General features: G+C 40.5%; 1 protein-coding gene across 3 annotated transcripts in view; it reads right to left on the reverse strand.

Annotated features, from left to right (window-relative positions):
- Positions 1–422: 422 nt before the first annotated feature.
- The window catches only part of LOC101735872 (single-minded homolog 1), a 101,662-nt gene continuing 77,448 nt past the window's right edge, over positions 423–24,636 (reverse strand). For all 3 annotated transcript variants that reach the window (XM_012690620.4, XM_021348204.3, XM_038019884.2), the window contains exons 7-9: positions 10,339–10,445; positions 8,939–9,086; positions 423–7,945 (exon numbers count right to left, since the gene is read on the reverse strand). In XM_012690620.4, coding sequence (XP_012546074.2) covers positions 7,351–7,945; positions 8,939–9,086; positions 10,339–10,445 — 850 coding nt within the window. In that variant the 3' untranslated portion in view covers positions 423–7,350. The remainder of the gene's footprint in view (positions 7,946–8,938; positions 9,087–10,338; positions 10,446–24,636) is intronic.

Genomic DNA, 24,636 nt, shown 5'->3' on the forward strand with positions numbered 1-24,636 from the left:
TCATTTCATTTCACTCCAATTCACTCCATATTACTGGTAGTAGGACCTCTTGTGAGTCCGCACGGGTAGGTACCACCACCCTGCCTATTTCTGCCGTGAAGCAGTAATGCATTTCGGTTTGAAGGGTGGGGCAGCCGTCGTAATTATACTGAGAGTTTAGAACTTATATCTCAAGGTGGGTGGCGCATTCACGTCGTAGATGTCTATGGGCTCCAGTAACCATTTAACACCAGATGGGCTGTGAGCTCGTCCACCCATCTAAGTAATAAAAAAATAAAAAAAATTATTATCATTTTTCATAGAAATAAGAATATCAATTAAAATAAGACATGACTTAGCTACCAGGTCATAAAACCCCTTTAAAAAAAATTACGCTGCTTACATCACCTAAACGAGAGTTTTAATAAAATAAAATAAAAGGCTTTTGTAAGTTTTATTCATTTATTTCATATCATAAATAGGTAAATATGTTGAGGATATCACAATTTGTTTTGTTCACTTCCGAATTATAAACTTAAAGCTAAATATTATCAGTAATATAGCCTTTCGAGATTACGTTTATAACTAAAAATAATCTTGGATAAGAAACACCATAAACACGCGTTACCGGTAGTTTTCCAATTACAGCACAAGAGCGCATTATGCGGCATAGTGCTCAACTAAGCTTCAGCATAATTCGGCATTGTGCGTCACTGAGTCGCATTATGCTCTGTAATTGGAAAACTACCACCATAAACCTTGTGGTCTTAGTTAATCCACAAAAACGCGAATACATTCGACAGGTAATCTGAATATGTTTACGCAAGTAATCTAACATAGAAAAATCATTTTGGATACACATTTTATTAATTATCTACAATCTACATTACATATTTACAATATTATCACTCATATTTAAAATGATACTACTTAGAATTTGTTTTGTATTTTCATATGTATGTATCGCTTTTTTACTATTTTAATATTTTTATAAATTTTTGTTCACTTTTGAGGTTATAAGCATTTTGTTCGTTATTTTAGTGGTATGTAATTTTAATGTTGCCACACAATATGATTCATAGTCGATTTATTATCGAATACCGGAAATACAAGTTATAAAAAGCACTATTGTTGTTGTATAGATAATTATAAAAAAGGAAATTTTACAAACACGCCGCTAAAAAAAAGATTATTAGAAAAAAAAAATTAATTACTTTTTTTTTCCTTTCGTTGGAAATGTAAAAAAGATCTATGTACATTTACGGACTAGTAAGAGTCAGGTTTTTTTTTTTTTTTTTGAATTAGTTAGGCAAGCAGGTCTTTGATTTAGAATAAAACTTACACAAAATGTATCTAATTTAGTGTAACAGTTATGAAAAAGTGAAGCTTCCCTTCGTTTGCCGCTAGGGACGCTGTTCCAACTCCATACAAATCTGAGTTAACTTTCACGCGATCGAGATCGTTAAAAAACTCGCACTAAGCACACTGACGTTTTAAAGTCGGCCAGAATGACATTGAAAGATTCCGTTACCGTACTGTGAATATGAAAAAGCGCGATCACAAAGGACATTCGATCGGGTACCTACATATTGGAGTCCTTTTTATCAATGCGTATGTACTAGGAGTGGGTAATATCGGTTTTGCCGCGTATCGAATCCTATCTATATATCGAGGATCAATATCGGATATTGAATCTATATATTTTCTGAATCTATATATTGATGGATGCTAGTAGATTTTCTCGATTCATGATATTTGAGATTTGAAACGATACGCTGATATAATATCGTAGTAGATATAGATTTAAGTCAACGTTATACGGTTGGTTTTCTGATATCAATTTATAATATGATCTTAAAGTAATAAAAAGAACATGAAAATAAAAATATCAAAAAAACTTTCCTTCAGGCTTTTACCAGGCTTAGGACTGGCTACATTATTTTCAGTTTTTAGTATTTTGTGTCTTAATTTAAAATTACAAAATATACCAAAAGAGTGTAGATTTCAAAAGTTTAATACAAACACAAGAAATAAACTCAATTATTTGGATTCAACTAAAAATAGAAAAATGTGTACTTTAAAAATCAAACACAAAAAACTTTTAAGTATTTATAAACACTTGTCCAAAAATTCTAGTTCAAGGTCAAAGCGCGTGAAATTAAATTCAACGATGCAAATAGGCTATACTGCATTCAAGTTAGGGTCGAAAGTTGAAACTTCTTTCCTTAATTGTATCCTGCTGATACGCTAAGAATAATCTACAGACATATGGACTTAAATATAAGGTTTACAATTGTATGGATAATGCCTGTTTCTGTTTCATTCATCACATGATATCCCTATCGTGCGCTCACTCACTCTGACCGATTCGATACGAACCAAACGAATATTGCTGATATTAACGAATCGGTACGATATGCCGATGCGCATCACATCGAGCAATATCGTGTATCGGCTGATATCGAAATATAGATTTCGATTCACGAATCGGTCCGATATGGCGATGCGCATCACATCGAGCAATATCGTGTATCGGCTGATATCGAAATATAGATTTCGATTCACGAATCGGTCCGATATGGCGATGCGCATCACATCGAGCAATATCGTGTATCGGCTGATATCGAAATATAGATTTCGATTCACGAATCGGTCCGATATGGCGATGCGCATCACATCGAGCAATATCGTGTATCGGCTGATATCGAAATATAGATTTCGATTCACGAATCGGTCCGATATGGCGATGCGCATCACATCGAGCAATATCGTGTATCGGCTGATATCGAAATATAGATTTCGATTCACGAATCGGTCCGATATGGCGATGCGCATCACATCGAGCAATATCGTGTATCGGCTGATATCGAAATATAGATTTCGATTCACGAATCGGTCCGATATGGCGATGCGCATCACATCGAGCAATATCGTGTATCGGCTGATATCGATATATAGATTTCGCGCGGGGCGATATCGGATTCAACGATATTGCTGCGATATATAGATATTGAATCTATATACGATTTATATCACCCACTCCTAGTATGTACCGATGTACCGATTAGATCTGCGCATAAAGAACTTTAGCCTCACACACAGGAAATCGGGTCGTATTTTTTCTAACCCGGCCAATAAGGAGCCTTTACCGTAAACAAACGTATAAAGCTAATAAAAGCTTGCTAAATTATACAGTATGATTAGTGCGAGTTTTTTTAACGTTCTCGATAACGTAACAGTTAACTCATATATCCACGAAGTTAGAACGTTTGTCTACGTTTGCCGCTAGGGGCTCCAACTCCATACAAATTTGAGTTAACTTTTACTTTTACCGCTATCGAAAACGTTAAAAAACTCACAATGAGCACACCGGACCACGTGACCGCGTCATGTTTCGACCACATGCGAGCCTCAAGATTTTCGACTTTAAACAATTTAACATAGACGCTATCTAAAAATAATTGTACTTAAATCTTTATTAACACTGCTTATGCTAACTCCTACAATTCTATTCAAGCACACTGTATACACAAACAATTTTTTCATACGTCTATTATTGTCTATATATTGATATACATCGGTATTGTACCAATAGTTTTTAATTCTATTTTAATTAGATACACTAAGGAGAAGTTATTTTACAATATTTTTCTGAAGCACGTGCTCTGACAGCAGATCACTTTATAGATTCAAGTATGGAGGGTAGAAGTAAGGAGCGCCATCTTGTATATAGGGGACAAGTTAAAAGTGTTCACCTGTAAACAGCGAGCTATTGTTGGAAGACTCACCGAAACAGCGCTAGTGTAGGATGTGGAAATTATATGAATATAGCTTTTTTTTTATTGCCCTTGTAGGCAGACGAGCATACGGCTCACCTGATGGTGAGTGTTTACCGTCGCTCATGGACTTCAGCAATGCCAGGGGCAGAACCAAGCCGCTGCCTACCGTTTAATAGTCTCCACAAGCCTCATTTGAAGAAGGACCTGTCATAGCGCTCGGGAAACACCGTGGAGGGGAGCTCATTCCATAGCCGGATGGTACGTGGCAAAAAAGACCTCTGGAAACGCACTGTGGATGACTGCAGTGGCTCCAGGTAGTATGGATGAACTCTACTCCGGTGGCGGGCGGTGCGATGGTAAAAACGAGATGCCGGTATCATCTCGAACAATTCCTCAGAGCACTACCCATGGAACATACGGTACAAAATACAGAGGGAACCGAAGTCCCTTCCGCAGACCCAGAGGTTCCAATATATAGCTGTTTTAAACAGAGTGTAGTGTGCTGGATTGAAGCGAAATGTGGTAGTTTAAGGCGCTGTTTTTAAAACCTTTCCACATGCTACGGTGGCGCCAGCTTAATTGGTTCCCTTTTAGCGGACACTTTTTAATACACTGAGACGGTGCTCTTCCTACCCTCCTTAGATTAAATTTACAAAAATCGTATATTTCTGTTGTAATTAAAACTACTTTTACTGTTTAGTTTTGTTCTCGCGCACATTGTGCTGTGTAAGAAAGCGTGTTTAGCGCCGGATTCATTAATTACGGGTCAGTTCGGAATAGCCATCAGCAAGGCGTCGTATACTCGGGAATGGTGATTAAATAAATGAATAAAAATTATTGCATAGATGGTTGGACGAGCTCACAGCACACAGCTTGGCGTTAAGTGGTTACCGGTGCCAATAGACATCTACAACGTAAATGCCGCGAACCACCTTGAGATATCATTTCTAAGGTCTCAGTATAGTTAGAACGGCTGCCCCGCCCTTCAAACCGAAACGCACGCACCGCTTCACGGAAGAAATAAGCATATATTTTATCAGTTAGTTTAAAAGTATGAATAAATTTATTCTCGAATTATCAGAGTTAATAACGAAACGAAATGAAAGAATGGACACAATGTGTTCAATTGTCACGATTCTCGTTTACATTTTTTATTTGTTGTTTTGTCGTAAACATGATCAGTCTTCGGCCGTCCGTGATCATCTATACATATAAATAAAATTGGAGTCTCCCTTTGTAATATTGAAATAACCGCTTTTTACTACATGCATATGAATATATTAAATACACCAAAATAACATTTTTTTGTCTGTCTTTCTGTTTGTTCCGGCTAATCTCTGGAACGGCTGGACCGATTTTGACAGGACTTTCACTGACAGGTAGCTGATGATATAAGGAGTAACTTAGGCTTTTTTTTAGACTAGCTTCGCCGCGCGGCGTCACCGCTATTCAATAATAAAACTTAATGTTTCTGAAGCGAAGCGAGGGCGGGTCGCTAGTATTAACTATGAAGCATTCGAAATGTCAGTAAAGATAACAATAGAACAGCGAATCTGAACCGTAAAAGTTATTCTAATTATGTTTAAGAAAGTCGCGAACAAATCATTACATATACACATACACATAAGATGTACGAAAAAAAAAAACGAAAAAATACACAATTCACGAAATTAATAATACTAACGAACACAATATACTTAAATTCGGATAATTAAGAACAGTTTTTGTTAAAACTACAGAGCGAAGAGGCAAGGGAAAATCTCTGTGTTTGAACTATTATAGCGGCGCCACTGTAGCAAGTGATGAAATTTCAAAGAAGGCGCCAAAAGCTTGGAATAATAATTATTAAAAACTTGGACACTTCATTCCGTTTCTAACTGTTCTGCTGCATACACGAGGACTAGGGTTGCCACCTTTTTTTGCAGATAAAGTATATTAGTTATTATAGGTAGGAAAAAAGTACATACCTAGTATTATTAAAATAAAGTTCTATTAATTTTTTATTATTATTACCTTCCTATGTTTAAATTAATATTTTTTACTACAATTAAAAAATTAAACAATAAATTGTGACAATTAATGACAGTGACATTGTTGACATTTGAGGTTAAGTTGCGTTCAGAAATATTTGTTAAAAAAACGAGTGCTTAGGTGATGTGTCGTTGGCGAGTGGCGACATCGATTGAGCAATCGATGTATTTCGCATAACGAAAAAATACAATGAGTAAACTTTTAAATATCTCAAAGAAATAAAATCATGCTAATTATATTAATTTCGTGTACTTTATGGTTCACATAAAGTATAGAGTACAATTACCAGAAATAATGTACTTATTAAAAATGTATATATAGATGTGTATTTATTAAAAAGTACGGGTGGCGACCCTAATGACCACTCACAGCCGGACACGGTCAGTTCTCATCTCCTTTTCTTTGCTTACCTACTGCTAGTAACCTCAATAGAACTTAGTCTGAGATAACTTACCTCTACCTTCCATAATTATAACACAAAATATTTTCAAATCATATTAATAATTAATTCACGCCTGCGGCCCGCGAAGGCATTACAAAATAATTTCATATCTTACTAGATAATTTCTATAGTTTATTTATAATCGCTCAACGCTAAGATCAATATTCTATTTACTTATTTAATGAAATTGTTATAAATATGAAGAAAAAAAAACTTACCAAGCCTTCTGGACTAAAGTGCCCTTAATGTTCACAAATAAATTACGATACATAATAAATCAATGCATAAAATATTTATATATATCTTTTTTTTGTATAAAATAGAAAACGCTAAACTATTTACAAGTTTTTATTCACACTTAACAACTTCCTACCTCTGTACACCTATGGGAAGCAATTTCGAAAGTTATATTTTTTTTTATAAATTCGTCATAATTAAAACAGGCAAGATTTAGGCGTAGGTATTTTTGCTTTATATATTTTCAAGTATACGATAAAATATATTACAAAGATTGAGATTCTAAATAAAATTCGTTGATCTCAAACATAAAAAACCACAAAGTACTTATTCATTTTAAAGGAAACTATCGTAAATTAGTAAAATTAAATCGCATTTTTTACAAGACGTAAAATCGGGTTCTATGATTAAAAAAAAATTAATAGCGACAGATAATATACCTTTGCTAAACTAAAAACTCGCACAAATGGCGCGTCAGAATTACTCTCAAGGGACCGGTCACGTCTCCCGAACACTAGATGGCGTTGTTTAACGTCAGTATTAAGTATTAACACGGTCAGGTATGATGATGAATAGGATTCATATTAATTAAGTCTTCTGTTTGTATCGTATTTATAGTGACAGGAGCGGATTCAAAACCTTTGCCTCGTCACACTGTCAAGTCGAGACTTAACTATCTAAAATTGGGAGTGGGCCGAAAGAGTTAGTGAAGCAAAAATTTCGCTCTTTTTTAAATATATCTATAGAGTTAGGGAACAGCAGTGGGACCACCAATCTTCGTTTTCTTGAGAACGTTCACAGTCACATATAAATCAGACGTACGACCTTTCGCTTTTGACTGAACCACTATCTAGAATCTTCCATGGAATCTAAAGGAAATGATCAATGAACAAATTCATTCACCGCACCCCCGTGGTGGTGGAACTGCTGAGTGTTGTCCACTATGACGCTGGTGTATCCTTCCTGGACCGAAGGACTCGGGGTCATCTTACCGAAATTACTAAAATTCCCGTCCACAACCGGCCTACCGTTTTGATTGGGATAAAACGATATCAAATTCGTGTAGTTATATTGATTCGTGACCTCAGAGCCTTCTATTGAACTGCACGATGAGGAGCTGGCCGAAAAAGGTCTCTGATTTTGGGGGTAGCTCACGTAGCTGTTCTGTATGACCTCCGGTTCGGTGTAGTTTTCGTTGTAGAAGAGCTCTTGATAGCCGTTTTGCTGGTGATGGTAGTCGTCCTGGTTCTCGTAGGTCGGTATCACCGGCAGGGCGTACTCCGAGTATGTGTACCCACCGCTCGAGTCGCCGCTGAACTCGCTATCTAAATGTATGTGGTTTATTTTGTCTGTGTGTCTAATGTGCATCTGGGGAGACGTGGTGGTGGTCGGCACGTGGGACGGGGTGGGCGCATCGTGGTTCAGTTTCGGCGGCACCTGATCGATGTTCAAGATGAGATGTTTCTCTTCGATTTCGCTGGAAATAGATATTAGCGGCTTTCAATGTTAATTCTCAAGATAAAATATTGGCCCATTAATCGGATAAATGGGTTAAGGTGCGGTCTTCGCCCTTATATCTGGAGTTTGTTTGGGTTGTCCATATGCGAACGGTTATTAGATACGGCCTTCTTGCGATTGAAAACCTAATTTACGACTAACTACATATCGGTAATGGCTCGAAGTTTGCCTCGCAAGGCGATAACCGACTAACCACTTGCTCCTGACGTCCAATTCTCGCCCGATGTACTTGGGGTAAGGGACATTTCACGGCCAATACTAAAAAAAAAGCGCGTTTGGCCAACGGAATTGTCGACGACTTGATACTGGCCATCACGGTACGACAGCCCGTCAGGAACGCGATCCGCTACCTCCTGTTTGACAAAATACGACAGTTTCGCTGAATCGCAGCTCCGCAGAACTGTAGCTCGGGCGCGCTAGTTTGTTGTTAGCGCGTCGCATGGCCTATAGGGCTTTGATCCCCTCAGCTCTATCCACGTCCTTTATCGGGAGGATGAGAAGGGCGAGGATGGCTCATAGCGGGGATGGGGACGGGTGAAAGTCCCTCTCCGGCTCTTGACTTGGTAGCGATGTGTACCTACATCTATTTTGACAATATCTTCAGTATCCGTGTCCGTTAAGAGAAATCATTCTCTTTAGAAAAACCTTAGTGGTTCAACGCATAGCATATTTCCACCATGGGATCACCTACTTGCCACTAACGTTTTGTATTATTATTATAGTGTTTTTTTTTTATATATATTGATGCACAAAACTAATTACTATTATCACAGTACATTACATATTAGCTAAATCGTACAAGTAGTACCTAAATCTAATCTGGATTGCAATCTAAATGATATATGCACTCAGCAAACCCGTATTAACGTACATAGCTTTGGCGGTTGAAAAAAAAATTACAAATTACAAATAAAAATAAACTAAATGAAATTTGAAAGTTAAGAAAAATTACCTCAAAACATAATTAACAGACACGATGCAGTGAGGCCTGGACGACCTAGAGTTGTGCACAATGGTCGCGTAGCTCTGCATCCACACCCAGCCGCCGGATTTGGTCAAGAAACGGTAGTACTGTGACGTCACTTGACCTTTTGTCAGTACTGTAAAAAAATTTTAGCAATTATTTTATTTCAGACTCCGCTGCAACTACGCTGAGAACCATCGATTTTTCAATCGACTAACCACGCCATCTATCGTACGTTGATCGTACTAAATCACAGCTTATGTGCTTTTCTGATATTTAAGCTATTAGATTGTGAAATTTCATCATAATCAGTTCTATATATTTTGAGCGAAAGAATAACTATTATCACAAACTTCGCATAATATTTTAACACCTGTGAAGGAATTACTTACCACACTAGGTTTCTAAGCTATTCTGCTTTGCTATAGCACACATGGAGATCAGTCCTACTGCTTTTTCCTACTTAATCATTGGTAAGGGGTTATTACAACTTTGCGCGGCTCGATAGATGAGCTCACGGACTCAGCCTGAGAGTATTGCTAACACTGGCCTTGATAAGAGCGGAGCTTCGCTGAATCTACTATCGGATCGGAATCGCGACTTACTAAGAAGATCCGGCAAGAAACTTAGTAGGTGGTGTCGTGTTTGAGAGCTATTTCGCATGTAGAGCTTTGACGCGGTGCTTGAAAAACTTCAAACACTTGTGAAAGTGAAAGTACTGGCGCTTTTACTGGTGGTAGGACTTCTTGTGAGTCCGCACGGGTAGGTACGGGTAGGTACCACCATCTTACTTATTTCTACCGTAATGTAATAATGCTTTCAAGGGTGGGGCAGTCGTTGTAAGTATACTAAGATCTTAGAACTTATATCTCAAGGTGAGTGGCGGCGTTGACATTGTAGATGTCTATGGCCTCCGGTAGCAACTTAACACCAGATAGGCCATGAGCTCGTCCAACCCACCTATGCAATAAAAATATATATAAAGTACCGCTATTAGCGTGATGTAGCACGTAAAATATAAAACAGTTGACGATCAGTTGATTTCGTCAGGTGCAATAACAATTTTTTTTTGTCCTACCTATGCTGAAAGCCTTGAGAGGCTTTTTCGGCTTTGCCCTAACGTGTAGATGAACTCACGCGGCTCAAACCGCAGTGTTCCTAACACTGGTCCTAGCAAGAGCAGTGCTTCGCAGAATCTACCACCGGATCGGAAACGCGACTCACTGAGAAGATCGGGCGAGAAACTCAGTGGGCTGTGTCTATGGGGGAATAGCATTGTCATTCAGTTCTAGCTGAATGTTATTTATAACAATATTTCTTGAATGTGTCGATTTATCAACGAAATTAAATTACCATCAGAGTGCAAGAGACGAAACATAAATACTTACATGTGCAATGTGAATATCTCATATGAAGTACATCGGTTCCGTGTATAAAGTTGTACAATGTCTTCTCGATTAGATCCTGTGGCTCGTATCCAGTTAGGGCTGCCACCCTGAAAACAATGCAACGAATATATCGCACCATTCGAATTGAAAAAACTTTTAGCTAATCCCACCCCTCTTGGCTGAACCTTTGCTCGCCGACCTGTCCTGGTGAAACTGGAAAGATCACCGGGCCACCAGTAACCGTTCAATCCTAACATTTTTTTAATTAAAGTGGCTTAAGTAAATTTATTAGGAAAATAACAAATAAATAAAAAAATAATAAGTAATAGGTATACTTTGAACGACTTTTAAACATGTTCTCGACCAGTTTATAGAATGAAATTTTTTAAATTATAATCTAGAAAGGGACTTTTTTTCCTACTAAAGCTGATAGCCTTGAGAGGCTATATCAGAGTTACCCTAGCGTGTAGGTGAGCTCTCGGGGCTCAAACTAGGAGTTATTGCTAAAACTGGCTCTAGCAAAGAACAGTGCTTCGCAGAATCTACCACCGGATCGGAAATGCGACCCGCTGAGAAGATCCGCCGAGAAACACAAGGTTAGAAGAAGGTTAGCAAGGTGTGCGCTTTAAAGATTTAAGTAAGTAAATCAAAACTGAAAAATTCGTCAATAACATTTTTGGCGATTACCAAAAATCAAGAATTTTGAATTAAGCCACTTCAAATTTAAAGCTACGATTGTTACTGCTAATAAAATATAGGAGACGATAAATTCTTACTTCGAAAACTAACGATGGCATTCTTATATTAAAACCGAACTGGTGGTAGGACCTTTTGTGAGTCCGCACGGGTAGGTACCACCGCCCTGCCTAATTATGCCGTGAAGCAGTAATGCGTTTCGGTTTGAAGGGTGGGGCAACCGTTGTAACTATAATGAGATCTTAGAACTTATATCTCAAGGTGGCAGCATTTACGTTGTAGATTACATATAGATACATTGGTACCTAACCACTTAACACCAGGTGGGCTGTCAGCTCGTCCACACATCTAAGCAATAAAAAAAAGTGTCGGGCAATACAAAATATATTACACCAATAATCGTATCTATTTTGACTGGAGATTAGTTAAGTCTGGAAAAGCTTCATTATGACAATCGATAGCTTTATGAGATCCGGTAGTAGATTCATTCGCGAAACAGTTGCTCTTTAGTTGTTAGGTCTTGGAGGCGTTCGGGTAGTCGAGTCCACCATCTCGCAGAAGGAGGCGGCGGAACGGGAGAGGGAGAGCTCTTCTTCCCTCTCGGCGCCGTGCCGCCGCTGTCGGGCCGGGGGTCGGAGGAGGGCGTTTGTCCAGCTCCAGCCCCTATGAGGAGGCAGTCTCCTCCCGGTGATGGTCACGGGGCGACCTAAGGGGATTGAGGCTGCGCCGCACGCTACCGTCACTCTAGCGCGCTGGCACCAGGAGGACGGGACGGCGCGTCGGCGGCTGCGGACTGCGATGCGGTTCGCATTTTCGTCGTCGCTGTCGTCGCCGAACATACTGTTGAATAGCAACCCGGTCGGCGGTGTATCGCGTTCCACCCGGCAGGCTGGTTCTGGCCTAGCGGGGTATCCCGGAACACTAGCGGCACCGCCCGGGCGGCCTGGTAGGGCCGCCGTACCGCGGAGACCGACGTCGTTGGTCGTCGACTATCGCCTCGACGACCCGTCGGTCGGGCGTCCTCGGGGTGGCGCCGCGTGTCTGGTTGTAGTGTTGACCGCGGGAACCCCCCTACTCTGACCGGGTTCTGACCCCGTACGGAGATCGGACGTCGGGTGTAAGAGTGCAGGGGAGTCGTTTAGTGGGTGGGTCCTAAAATCCTTGGGTCCGCGATCTGCTCTCAACACCTGCAGATCGTTGAGTCTCACATACACCGCGCGCCCCCTAGGCGCGGGGACCTCGTAGGAGGTTCGGCCCACGGCCCGAAAAAAAAAAAAAAAAGAAGAAAAAAAAAAGCTGTTAGCAAATCCCACCCCTCCTTGCTGAGCCTTTGCTCGTCCACCTGTCCTTGTGAAACGGAAAGGCCTCTGGGCCAGCAATAACGCCACATTCACAAAAAAAAATTTAATGAGAATAAAATATGACTTGTTGAAAGTATTCGTGCGTAAATTTTTCTTACTTAAATCGTATTACGACAGAAACCTGCCCCGGAGAACTGATAACAACTGTACCCAGCAAGTTAAATCGCAGTCAAATGAAGAATTTACGACTATACACCATGTAGGTACGCTTACATTGATTTTATATACTCAGATAAATTGAAAAAAAAGAGCTGCTATATAGCTGTTTAAAAAAAATTGTGTACAATTCTTATCTACTACTAGTTAATACATATTTATATAAATAAATACCTGAAGTGATTAAGTACTATTTTATTTTTCTGTCATAACAGAACACAAATATTTTCCGAAAATTTCATATAGTTTTCCGATACCGTCCAATAGATGTCGCTACATGAATCGAATCCTTTTAAAACGCTACGCATGTATGCACATAGATGTCACTGAACGTAAGTAAGATGGGTTTAAGTAATAATTTTTTGTGCAAATAACAGGAAATTATTAACGACCCGTCAAAAAAAAAGCGCTTTATTTTAACAAGTAATTTGAAAACATTTGAAAATCGCTTATTCCATAAACTTAAATATCTAGAAGTGCAGTGTAGTTTGAAAGTCTTTCTGACTACATACCTACTTCAAATAAATATAATATTTCTCACGGCATCGTAATGAACATTAAATAAAATTAAAATAAATTGAATTCAAGTGTGATTTAATGAAGTTGTTTATCAATATTTCGTTGTGAACTGAGTACTGTTAGTAATTATTTCGTAAGAACAGAACGATAGCCTGCATTTATATCTGTTCCGTTTTGTTATTAGAAACATGTCGTGTTTTAATAGGTTAGTAAACCCAGTGTGCAATGTTGTACAATAATGGCGTCGTTCAATCCGCCATGTTTTTTTTTATTTGTCAACGCAATCATAGCATCATATTTCACAAAAAAAAACACACGTATATAATTAAGTCCACGGTAGAGATTCAGGCGATTGCATGCAGCAGAGATGCGAATGTTGCGATGGATGTGTGGAGTAACGAGAATGGATAGAATACGGAATGAATATGTTAGAGGAAGTCTGAAAGTGGCACCTGTGACAGAGAAGCTGAGAAGTACGCGTTTGGGATGGTATGGACATGTGATGAGACGAAATGAAAATGAGGTGGGTAAGAAAATGTTAACTATGAATGTGGAAGGATATAGAGGAAGAGGTAGACCTAAGAAGAAATGGATGGGTTGCATGAAAGACGATATGGGTAAGGGGGAAGTGAGCGAAGAAATGGTATATGATAGAAGAGTATGGAAGGAGAAAACATGTTGCGCCGACCCCAGGTAACTGGGAGAAGGGCAGGAGAATGATGATGATGATGGTAGAGATTGAGTGTAAGTAAAGGATATGATAGTTCGGTTATTGAAGAGAAGACACAAACGGTTAGTTTGATTTTAGTGTTTTGAATTAGGTATTGAAAAATACAATTAGTTTTTGACGCTATATGAGCGGTCCCCAATTAGTTTCGTTCGGGGTCCGTTTTAAGCAATGAAATGACCATCGCGGTCAGCACAATATTTAATAGTAAAACATATTTATTAAACCAGTGTAGGTAGGTAATTACGGAAATAAAAAAGTATTTTTTTGACTTGACATTGAGAAAAAAAAGACATGTTTTTTGCGGACTATCTCTCTGAATTTTGCAGTAAAATTGGTGCGAGCTATTGATTGACATTAAATCCTGGTTAAGTTCACCAGTAAGTCGAGATCGAAATTCATAATGTGGTTGGTATTCGAAAATGCTGCTATAAAAATATGTATTAGTTGACCCAAACAAAGTAAGTAGTTTCAAAGGAAATTTTTGTAGTTCTGGATATTTATTACACACGAATTTTATCTAGAACTTTTCACTGGAAAATTCCCTACTTTGTTGCTGCAAGTTGCTGTGTTCTCACAGCCCGCCATTTGGCAATTCCTGCTCAATATCATAGGCTCTATAGCAGTGCTTCTCAACCTTTTTTGTACCATGCCCACTATAACATTCTAAAATTTTTATCCCCCCCTTAAAAAGTTTCAACATTAAAAAATTGTTTTTATAACTTCAGAAACATAAATGATAGGTTTTAGGAAGAAATCACTATGAATTTGTTATCAAAACACAGTAATTAATATTTCAAAACTTAAAATAATAAACTGAAATTCAAAATAATTATCAAATTGCCTACTTGTGGGGCGTGGGCCCCACGTTAGGAAACACCGGTATATAGTGGGTTGTGTTCTTAAAAAAAACAGCCCGTTTTCTAAATGATTTCTTGTGATGTTTATGTATTAAAATTGCGGAAGTAAATTCTGATATTATAACACGATCGTCTTCACCCAGATTCTTCGAGAAGGCGGCGCGGCACGATGTCATTATTCTTAGTAGCCGGAAGTAGCGACTCCGATTCAGACGATGTCGTGGCCTAAAGGATAAGACGTCCGGTGCATTCGTGTTGAGCGATGCACCAATTGTTCGAATCCCGCAGGCGGGTACCAATTTTTCTAATGAAATACGTACTCAGCAAATGTTCACGAATGACTTCCACGGTGAAAAAATAACATCGTGTAATAAAAATCAAACCCGCAAAATTATAATTTGCGTAATTACTGGTGGTAGGACCTCTTGTGAGTCCGCGCGGGTAGGTACCACCACCCCGCCTATTTCTGCCGTGAAGCAGTAATGCGTTTCGGTCTGAAAGACAGGGCAGCCGTTGTAAATATACTGAGATCTTAGAACTTATATCTCAAGGTGGATGGAGCATTTACGTTGTAGAAATCTATGGGCTCCAATAACCACTTAACACCAAGTGGGTTGTGAGCACGTCCACCCATCTAAGTAATAAAAAAAAATACGACGGGGCAAAATAAATCCTTCCTTAGTCGCGGTAGACACGTCTTAATGTGTCCTCCTGATCCACTCTTAGTGCTTTTAGGCATTCCAAGGAACGATCAGCGTTCACGACGAACTCGTCGATGCGATGAAAAGTTTGTTTTTTCCTACCTACGTTATCGCTGGTAGCCTAAAAGTTTTTTTTTCTCCTACCTAAGGAGGAGAAAAATATCTTCTCGAGCAGGGAGAGATGGCGCGACATCGTGAGACGCATCAAGTCCAACCAACCCTTCCAACCCCTTCCAACACTACATGACGATCACGACCACTCTGTGACACGACTGAGAAGAAAAAGAAGAAGCTGAGAGCCTTGAGAGGCTATTTCAGCGTAACCTTAACTAGTAGGTGAGCTCACGGTGCTCAAAGCTGACGACGTTGCTAACACGAACCTTAACAAGAGCCGTGCTTCGCAGTAACTACCACCGGATCGTACCGCGACCCACTGAGAAGATCCGGCGAGAAACTCAGTGGGCTGTGTCTGTGGCTTAATTTACTCGCTGAGCCCTTCGTCGCAAGCGACGGGTTCGACGAGAACTATGATCGGTTAATAAGTAAATAATTATGGTGATATATGAAGGAAGGATTACTGGTGGCCCTGAAGCCTTTACACGGGCACGGTGCTTGAGGATCGGAAATTGAAGTCGTCGTGGCCTAAAGGATACGGCTGGCACGTCCGGTGCATTCGTATGTAGCGATGCACCGGTGTTCGAATCCCGCGGGCGGGTACAAATTGTTCTAATGAAATACGTACTTAACAAATGTTCACGATTGACTTCCACGGTGAAGGAATAACACCGTGTAATAAAAATCAAACCCGCAAAATTATAATTTGCATAGTTACTAGTGATATAGGACCTCTTGTGAGTCCGCACGGGTAGGTACCACCGCCCTGTCTATTTCTGCCGTGAAGCAGTAATGCGTTTTGGTTTGAAGGGTGGGGCAGCCGCTGTAACTATACTGAGACCTTAGAACTTATATCTCAAGGTGGGTGGTGCATTTACGTTGTTGATGTCTATGGGCTCCAGTAACCACTTAACACCAGGCGGGCTGTGAGCTCGTTCACCCGTCTAAGCAAATGACGTGCTTAGGGCAAGAGCCCCGTGAGCTCACCTATTCGTTCTGCGAATCTAGCATAACCCCTCGAGGTTATTAGGATAGGTAGGAAAAAAAGGCTGGATGACGGCTGAAGAGTTCCGCCTCACAATATCCTATATTACAGACCAGCAAAAGGAAAAGTGCCTTAAAACGGTAACTTTTGCGGTAGGCAGCGGATTGGCTCTGCCCCTGGCATTGCCGAAGTCCATGGGCGACGGTAACCACTCACAATCAGGTGGGCCGTACGCTCGTCTGCCTAAAGGGCAATAACAAAAAAAATCAATACGTCCGTAGCCTCAACCGGCCGGATGCTCCCGACCGCAGATAATCAAGAAACATATCAGAACAATCTAGGCGGTCATTAGACCCCTTGTAACGCGAGCTTCATTCGAGCTTAAAAGTTCATTGTTCAATAAAAATTGTTGACACATAAAAACTGAAGTGCTTCCGGCAATTAGGCTGACAAAAAGCTCGATCGTCCCCTAAAGCTTTAGAGGGACGAGGGTCGCGTCGAGAGGGCGGCTTTTTGTTCGGAAACTGCGAGGAGTGTCTTGACGGAGGTAGTTAGCGCGCAACTATTACTCACAATTTTTTTTAGATCATTAGAACGTAAATAGTAGATAAACAATTAGTGGTTCTTTCCTCATTTTGTGTAAATTAGTTCCTAGATTCCAGAGATATCATTACTTTACAGGTGGTAGGACCTCTTGTGAGTCCGCGCGGGTAGGTACCACCATCCTGCTTATTTCTGCCGTGAAGCAGTAATGCGTTTCACTTTGAAGGGCGGGGCAGCCGTTGTAACTATAGGACTTGAGACCTTAGAACTTATATCAGGTGGGCTGTGAGCTCCTCCACCCACCTAAGCACCAAAAAAAAAACTTAGGTATGCAAAATTCCTCTCCTCTCTTTAGATACCTATGAGGTTGACGTATCAGTTCTGTTCGATAAAGGCTGTCCCATTATTCAAAAAGAGATTACATACATGGCTGGCTATAATGCGGCACTTCGCGGCAGAAATGGGTAAAATAGCAACTTTACAGGAGAGCCGTTTGAAGTTGGAATTTTGAAAAATATATATAAATAACAAAATTTCATCAACTAAGTGTTTGTAATGGAGTAAACTTAATAGAAACTTCAACTAATAATATCGAAATACTTTGAATTGATGCTGATACCAAATAAAATGTAACTTTATATAAAAAGATGAATGTCGCGTATTAAGTTTAATGTCGCTTAAACTAAGCAGCATTTCACCCATGGATACAAAAAAAAAGCTAAATACCTACCTTTTTTTTTTTTTTTCCTACCTAAGCTGATAGCCCTAGCGGCTATGTCAGCGTAACCCTAACTTTAGTAGGTGAGCTCACGGGGCTCAAACCTGACGATGTTGCTAACACGAACCCTAGCAAGAGCCGTGCTTCGCAGAATCTACCACCGGATCGGAAACGCGACCCACTGAGAAGATCCGGCGAGAAACTCAGTGGGCTGTGTCTGAGAGTTAATTTACTCGTCGAGCCCTTCGTATACCTACCTATCCGTGTGTGAGACTTTTGGGTAGGAACGCGAGGAGTGAAGTTGTGTGATTTGTTTTATTTTGTCTATTTAGTGTTTCTTCAGGTCTAAATGCGTAATAACCGGTGATTTATTAACTGTTTAGTATCTGTGAATGTGCACAAATGTGGGAAAATGAAACAAAGCCGCTGGACGTAGCTTCTCGGGATCCTCCAAAAAGTTCACTGAAAAAATCTCAGTAAATAACCACCATTTTACTGAGATTATATTTTATCCCATATCATTTCATTTCACATTATATTGTCATTTTTCATATAAATATATATAAAAGACTAGGCTGTGTGGTGTGACACATTTGCCTTATCAGTTGGAAAAATAAAAATACTACTACCTACCTATCCGTGTGCCACAATAGAACGTTCAAGATTAATTACTCCAAATCTCTCTGTTCCAGCGTTGTCTTATGAATGGCTTTCATAATCATAATATTTATAAATTGAAGTCGTCGCGGCCTAAAGGATAAGACGGCTGGTGTTTCCTACACGTATTGAGCGACACAACTTCATACCCGATCCTGTAGACCGGTAATGGTAAACAGTCGACGTCGCCCTAAACACGTCATTACGGATCCTCCTGATCCATTAACGGTGCTTTTAGGCACCACAAGCACCGGTCACTGTCCTCGTTGAGTAAATTAACCCGAAGATACAGCCTACTGAGTTTCTCGCCGGATCTTCTCAGTATCCGCGTATCCGATCCGGAGGTAGATTATGTGAAGCACTGCTCTTGCTAGGGCCAGTGTTAGCACCACTCCGAAGGAGACCTAACAACTCAAGAGTAACTGCTTCGTGAATGAATCTACTACCGGATCGGAATTGTGACCCACTCAGAAGATCCGGCGAGAAACTCAGTGGCTGTTGACCTCTTTGTCGAGTTCAACGAGTACGGTTACCGGGGTCAGTCGCTTTCGGATCTCTTCCAGCCGGTCCATGTGAAATATTTGGCGGCTCCTCTCCGGACAATTCCAAACGTATACCATCTGGAATGTGTGAAAAGAAAAAAGCGGTCCGATGCTCTCCGTGTCGTGTCTGTGTGAACGGACCCTTACCCTCCATGGCAGCAATTTTTTTTATTGCTTAGCTGGGTGGACGAGCTCATAGCCCACCAGGTGTTAAGTGGTTACTGGAGTCCACAGACATCTACAACGTAAATGCGCCACCCACCTTGAGATATAAGTTTTACGGTCTCAGTATAGTTACAACGGCTGCCCCACCCTTCAAACCGAAACGCATTACTGCAGAAATAGTCAGGATGGTGGTACCTACCCACGTGGGCTCACAAGACGTCCTACCACCAGTAAATGTGGGCTGTGGACCGTCTTTCCATCAAAGTTATAAACAATAACACGCGCGCTGTATCGGGGAGTGCTTAGTAATGCACATATGTACGTGCGCCGAAGCTGTCGTCTCAGCGAAAACGCATCCGCGCCCGTCAGCACCGCTGACCTTGTCACTGCCTTACTCAGCATCGCGATAGCGTATTATTGAAATAATTCTTAAGGTCATAATATCTCGTGTTTACTTCGTCCGCTGAACGTATGCGGATGCGCAACCGTTTTCTGGGTCACGGATGACTAACCGTTGACATCACGCGAAGAGGTTCAGTTTTTTTTTAATTCAGTTTTTTTAACATCGGTACGGTAATTACGATAGGCAGCGGCTTGGCTCTGCCCCTGGCATTGCTGAAGTCCATGGGCGACGGTAACCATTCACCATCAGGTGGGCCATATGCTCGTCTGCCTATAAGGGCAATGAAAAAAAAGACATAATATCTAGCAAGATCGTGGGACTCTAATTAAAACAAATAGCCTTTGCAGCCTAGGCACTCGAAAAAAATATTGTAATAAATAGTCTAATAGTTATGTGTTAAGTTTTTAAGTTACTAACATAGATTGTAAGTAAGTAATATTTACTAACAAAATGTTGTGGTCTATTACCTACCTTGAGATATAAGTTCTAAGGTCTCAGTATAGTTACAACGGCTGCCCCACCCTTCAAACCGAAACGCATTACTGCTTCACGGCAGAAATAGGCGGGATGGTGGTACCCACCCGCGCGGACTCACAAGAGGTCCTACCACCAGTAATTACGCAAATTATAATTTTGCGGGTTTCATTTTTATTACACGATGTTATTCCTTCACCGTGGAAGTCAATCGTGAACATCTGTTGAGTACGTATTTCATTAGAAAAATTGGTACCCACCTGAGATTCGAACACCGGTGCATCGCTCAACGCGAATGCACCGGACGTCTTATCCATTAGGCCACGACAACACAAAAGTTTAGTGACATTAAAAAATAAATAAGTAAATGATTATATGGTGATAAATGCAGGAAGGATTACTGGTGGCCCGGAGGCCTTTCCAGTTTCACCAGGACATGTGGGCGAGCAAAAGCCCAGCCAGGAGGGGTGGAATTACTTAAAAGCCGCCCGAGCGCTTCCGAAGAAGACCTAACAGCTCAAGGATAGTTGCTTCCCGAATGCATCTACTACCGGATCAGAATCGTGACGTTTTAAGAAGATCCAGCTGACGACTCAACGAGTTGATGTACAGTTACCCTAAGTGGGTCGCATTTCCGATCCGGTGGTAGATTCAGCGAAGCACTAGCAAGAGTGCCAGGGCTAGTGTTAGCAAATTCTATCAGATTGAGCCCGTGAACTCACCTACCCGTCCTCGCGTAGCAGGTATAGTCTCACTGGCTACCAGCGAAGTGGCAGGCAGGTAAAACATTTACGTTGTAGATGTAGGGCTCCAGTAACCACTTAACACCAGGTGGGCTGTGAGCTCGTCCACTCATCTAAGCAATAAAAAAATAATTTAAAATGTAATTTATTTAACTAAGAAAAACATACATTTTAAATAATATACTTTAAAGTATTTAAATAAAGCTTCGTTGTTTACATACCACTATATAAATTTTTATGTAGGACTCCACCACGGCCCTCTTTTTTTATAGCTTAAATGGATGGACGAGCTCACAGCCTACCTGGTGTTAAGTGGTTACCGGAACCCTTAGACATCTATAACTTAAATGCACCACTCACCTTGAGATATAAGTTCTAAGGTCTGAGTATAGTTACAACGGCTGCCCCACACTTCAAACCGAAACGCATTACCTACTGCTTCACGGCAGAAATAGGCAGGGCGGTGGTACCTACCCGAGCGGACTCACAAGAGGTCCTACCACCAGTACGTTAAAAGATTACAACTAAAAAGGATTGTTTAAAATTTTTATTTATTTATTTATAACTTCTTATACTAGAAAGTATAAAGGCGGACTTAATGCCATAGGCATTCTCTAACAGTCTACCTTAGGGGAGTGCAGAGATGAAGCTTGGTAGGTGTAGTCTGAAGGTGATATTACTTAAACATATGTGTATATAACATACATAATACATAGTACATACATAGTACTTAAATAGATACATATACATAAATATATAGATATACATAAATATATACATATCAAAACACTAGCGACCCGCCCTCGCTCCGCTTCGGAAACATTAAAACACACATGAAACCAAATTATGTTCATCAGGGACAATGTCGGCTTCTAATGGAAAAAGAATTTTTCAAATCGGTCCAGTAGTTTCGGAGCCTATTCGAAACAAACAAACAAACAAACAAATCTTTCCTCTTTATAATATTAGTATATGTTATAATATTAGTATAGATATATAAACAAATATTATCAATTAGATGACTCTACTCTATATTTTTTGTTTTTTTCTATTCGCTGTTACATTCTAGTTATGTCGCATAGCATACCTAAAGCACTAGGTCATAGATAGATGTATTTAGTAACGAGACCATATATAAAGAGCAGGTGTGTAGCGAATTCTGTCAGCGTATCTCTAATATTTTATTAACAAAGTATCAGATTACAAAACATCGAATATATTTATGACTCAACGAAAATGTAACATCAAGCATAAAAGTCCAAATGTATTATATTTTTGAAATAAAAACTTCTTTAGCATCGTTGTGATTCGAAAGTCGATGAAACGAAAAAGCGACAGTAAAAAGAGACAGACATATAAATTCATATGATTTAACGTGGGAGAAAATGAGAAAGACGCATTATACAGTGTTTCTTTTATATTCGTGGTTCTCTTTGTGCTCTGCTTCGTACCTAATATTCGTACTTAATACATTCTGAATCAAACTATTATTATATAATCACTAGCTGTACCCGTCCGCTTCGGTGGTCATTTAAAATTAACATTATTATATCTCAACTCCCCCACAAAGATTCTCATCATTAACGCCCCCGCAATTGGTGCAGGAAGTCCAACACTCATATAAATATTAGTCTATCCATTAAGTATATGTATTTTCTACATGGATACCAAGTTTCAAGTCAATCGGAGGCACGGCTCAGTAGTTATAACGGAACATCCGTAAAAACCACTGTAGATTTATATATTAGTATAGATTACTAAAACCTAAAATTATCCTCTTCTCGAAATTTTACATTCGTCTCCTTCTCGATTCTACCACCAGTACCCCATTCAAATAGCCCGAAGAAGTTTTTTGTTATGAATATTTCTTCCAAATTTTTACCCATTAAATGACTTTTCTCTAAAGTTGCAAAAATTTCCCTCGATAATATGTTAAAATTATCAGTTTTATTTTTTAAAGTTTTAAATTTAATCAACACTTTTGTTAACGTCTGTACACGTACCGCTTTCGTACACCTGAGAGCCCAGATGTTCGTAACCCGAAACCGTCTAGATAATTGCATTGTAATATTTGAGATTGCAAATTGAAAACATATCACAATATAATTGGTGCGTAGATTTTAAAAATCATTTCCTCTATATCGTTCCCTCACTGCTGAGGATCGAGACCAGTTTTTTTTTTTTTATTGGTTATTGGAGCCTATACACATCTACAACGTAAATGCGCCACTCACCTTGAGATATAAGTTCTAAGGTCTCAGTATACTTTGAACGGCCGCCCCGCCCTTCAAACCGAAACGCATTACTGCTTTACGGCAGAAATAGACGGGGTGGTGGAACATACCTGTGCGGACTCACAACTAGTCACAACAGGTCCTACCACCAGTAATTACGCAAATTATAATTTTGCGGGTTTGATTTTTATTACACGATGTTATTCCTTCAACGTGGAAGTCAATCGTGAACATTTGTTAAGTACGTATTTCATTAGAAAAATTGGTACCCGCCTGCGGGATTTGAACACCGGTGCATCGCTACATACGAATGCACCGGGCGTCTTATCCTTTAGGCCACTACGACCACGGCTACTTTCCTCCACTGTGTTCGATCATGGGTGGCATGGACCGTATGGTACAGACTACCACCAAGTGCTTCTCTTACTAGATCTGACCATCTGGCTGGTGTTCAGCCAAATCGTTACGCAAACGAAAGAGCATTTTTTTTTAAATATGTACATGCATTTTTTTTTTTTTTTTTTTATTGTCTTTGTAGGCAGACGGGCATACGGCCCACCTGATGGTGAGTGGTTACCGTCGCCCATGGACTTCAGCAATGCCAGGGGCAGAGCCAAGCCGCTGCCTACCGCTTAATACTCTCCATAAGCCTCGTTTGAAGAAGGACATGTCATAGCGCTCGGGAAACACCGTGGAGGGGAGCTCATTCCATAGCCGGATGGTACGTGGCAAAAAAGATCTCTGGAAACGCACTGTGGATGACCGCAGTGGCTCCAGGTAGTATGGATGAACTCTACTCCGGTGGCGGGCGGTGCGATGGTAAAAACGAGATGCTGGTATCATCTCGAACAATTCCTCAGAGCACTCCCCATGGAACATACGGTACAAAATACAGAGGGAACCGAAGTCCCTCCGCAGACCCAGAGGCTCCAAACGATCCGAGAGAATGGGATTATCGACAATCCGAACGGCCCTCCTCTGTATGGAGTCAAATGGAAGAAGCTGGTATTTGGGAGCCCCGGCCCAGAGATGGGAGCAGTACTCCATGCGAGGCCGGACTTGTGCTTTATAAAGCAAAAGTCTTTGTCCAGGCGTGAAGTACCGCTTCGCTCTGTTGAGGACTCCCAGCATTTTGGACGCCAACTTGGCTTTGCCTTCCAAATGACTCCGAAACTGGACATCGCTCGAAATGTCGACCCCAAGTATCCCGATACTCTCGGAAGGTTGCAGGGATACTCCTTGGAATTGCGGCGCCATGACAAAGGGGTCCTTCTTCGCAGTGAACGCGCAAACTTGTGTCTTTATCGGGTTGAATTGAACCAAGTTCAATTCACCCCATTCGGAGACTCGCCCCAGAGAGTTCTCCACTTCAGACACAAGTTTTGATCGTCTCTCTTGCACCACGCTCCGAGAGAGACTCTGATGGCCGATATATCGCGCATCCCCCGTGCTGTCATCCGCATAGCAATGCATGCCATCAATAGACAGCATGTCATTGATATACAGGATGAAAAGCGTGGGGGAGAGCACCGAACCTTGTGGAACGCCAGCGTTAATGGTCATGGTATCAGAACAGTCACCGTCTACAACGACCGTGATGCTCCGCCCATCCAAAAAGCTAGCGATCCACTTGCAGAGACCCTCGGGGATTCCGTAAGATGGTAACTTCGATAGAAGTGCCCTATGCCAGACCCTGTCGA

The sequence above is a fragment of the Bombyx mori genome, chromosome 24, assembly GCF_030269925.1.
Source record: "Bombyx mori chromosome 24, ASM3026992v2".
In the NCBI taxonomy this organism is placed as follows: Eukaryota; Metazoa; Arthropoda; class Insecta; order Lepidoptera; family Bombycidae; genus Bombyx; species Bombyx mori.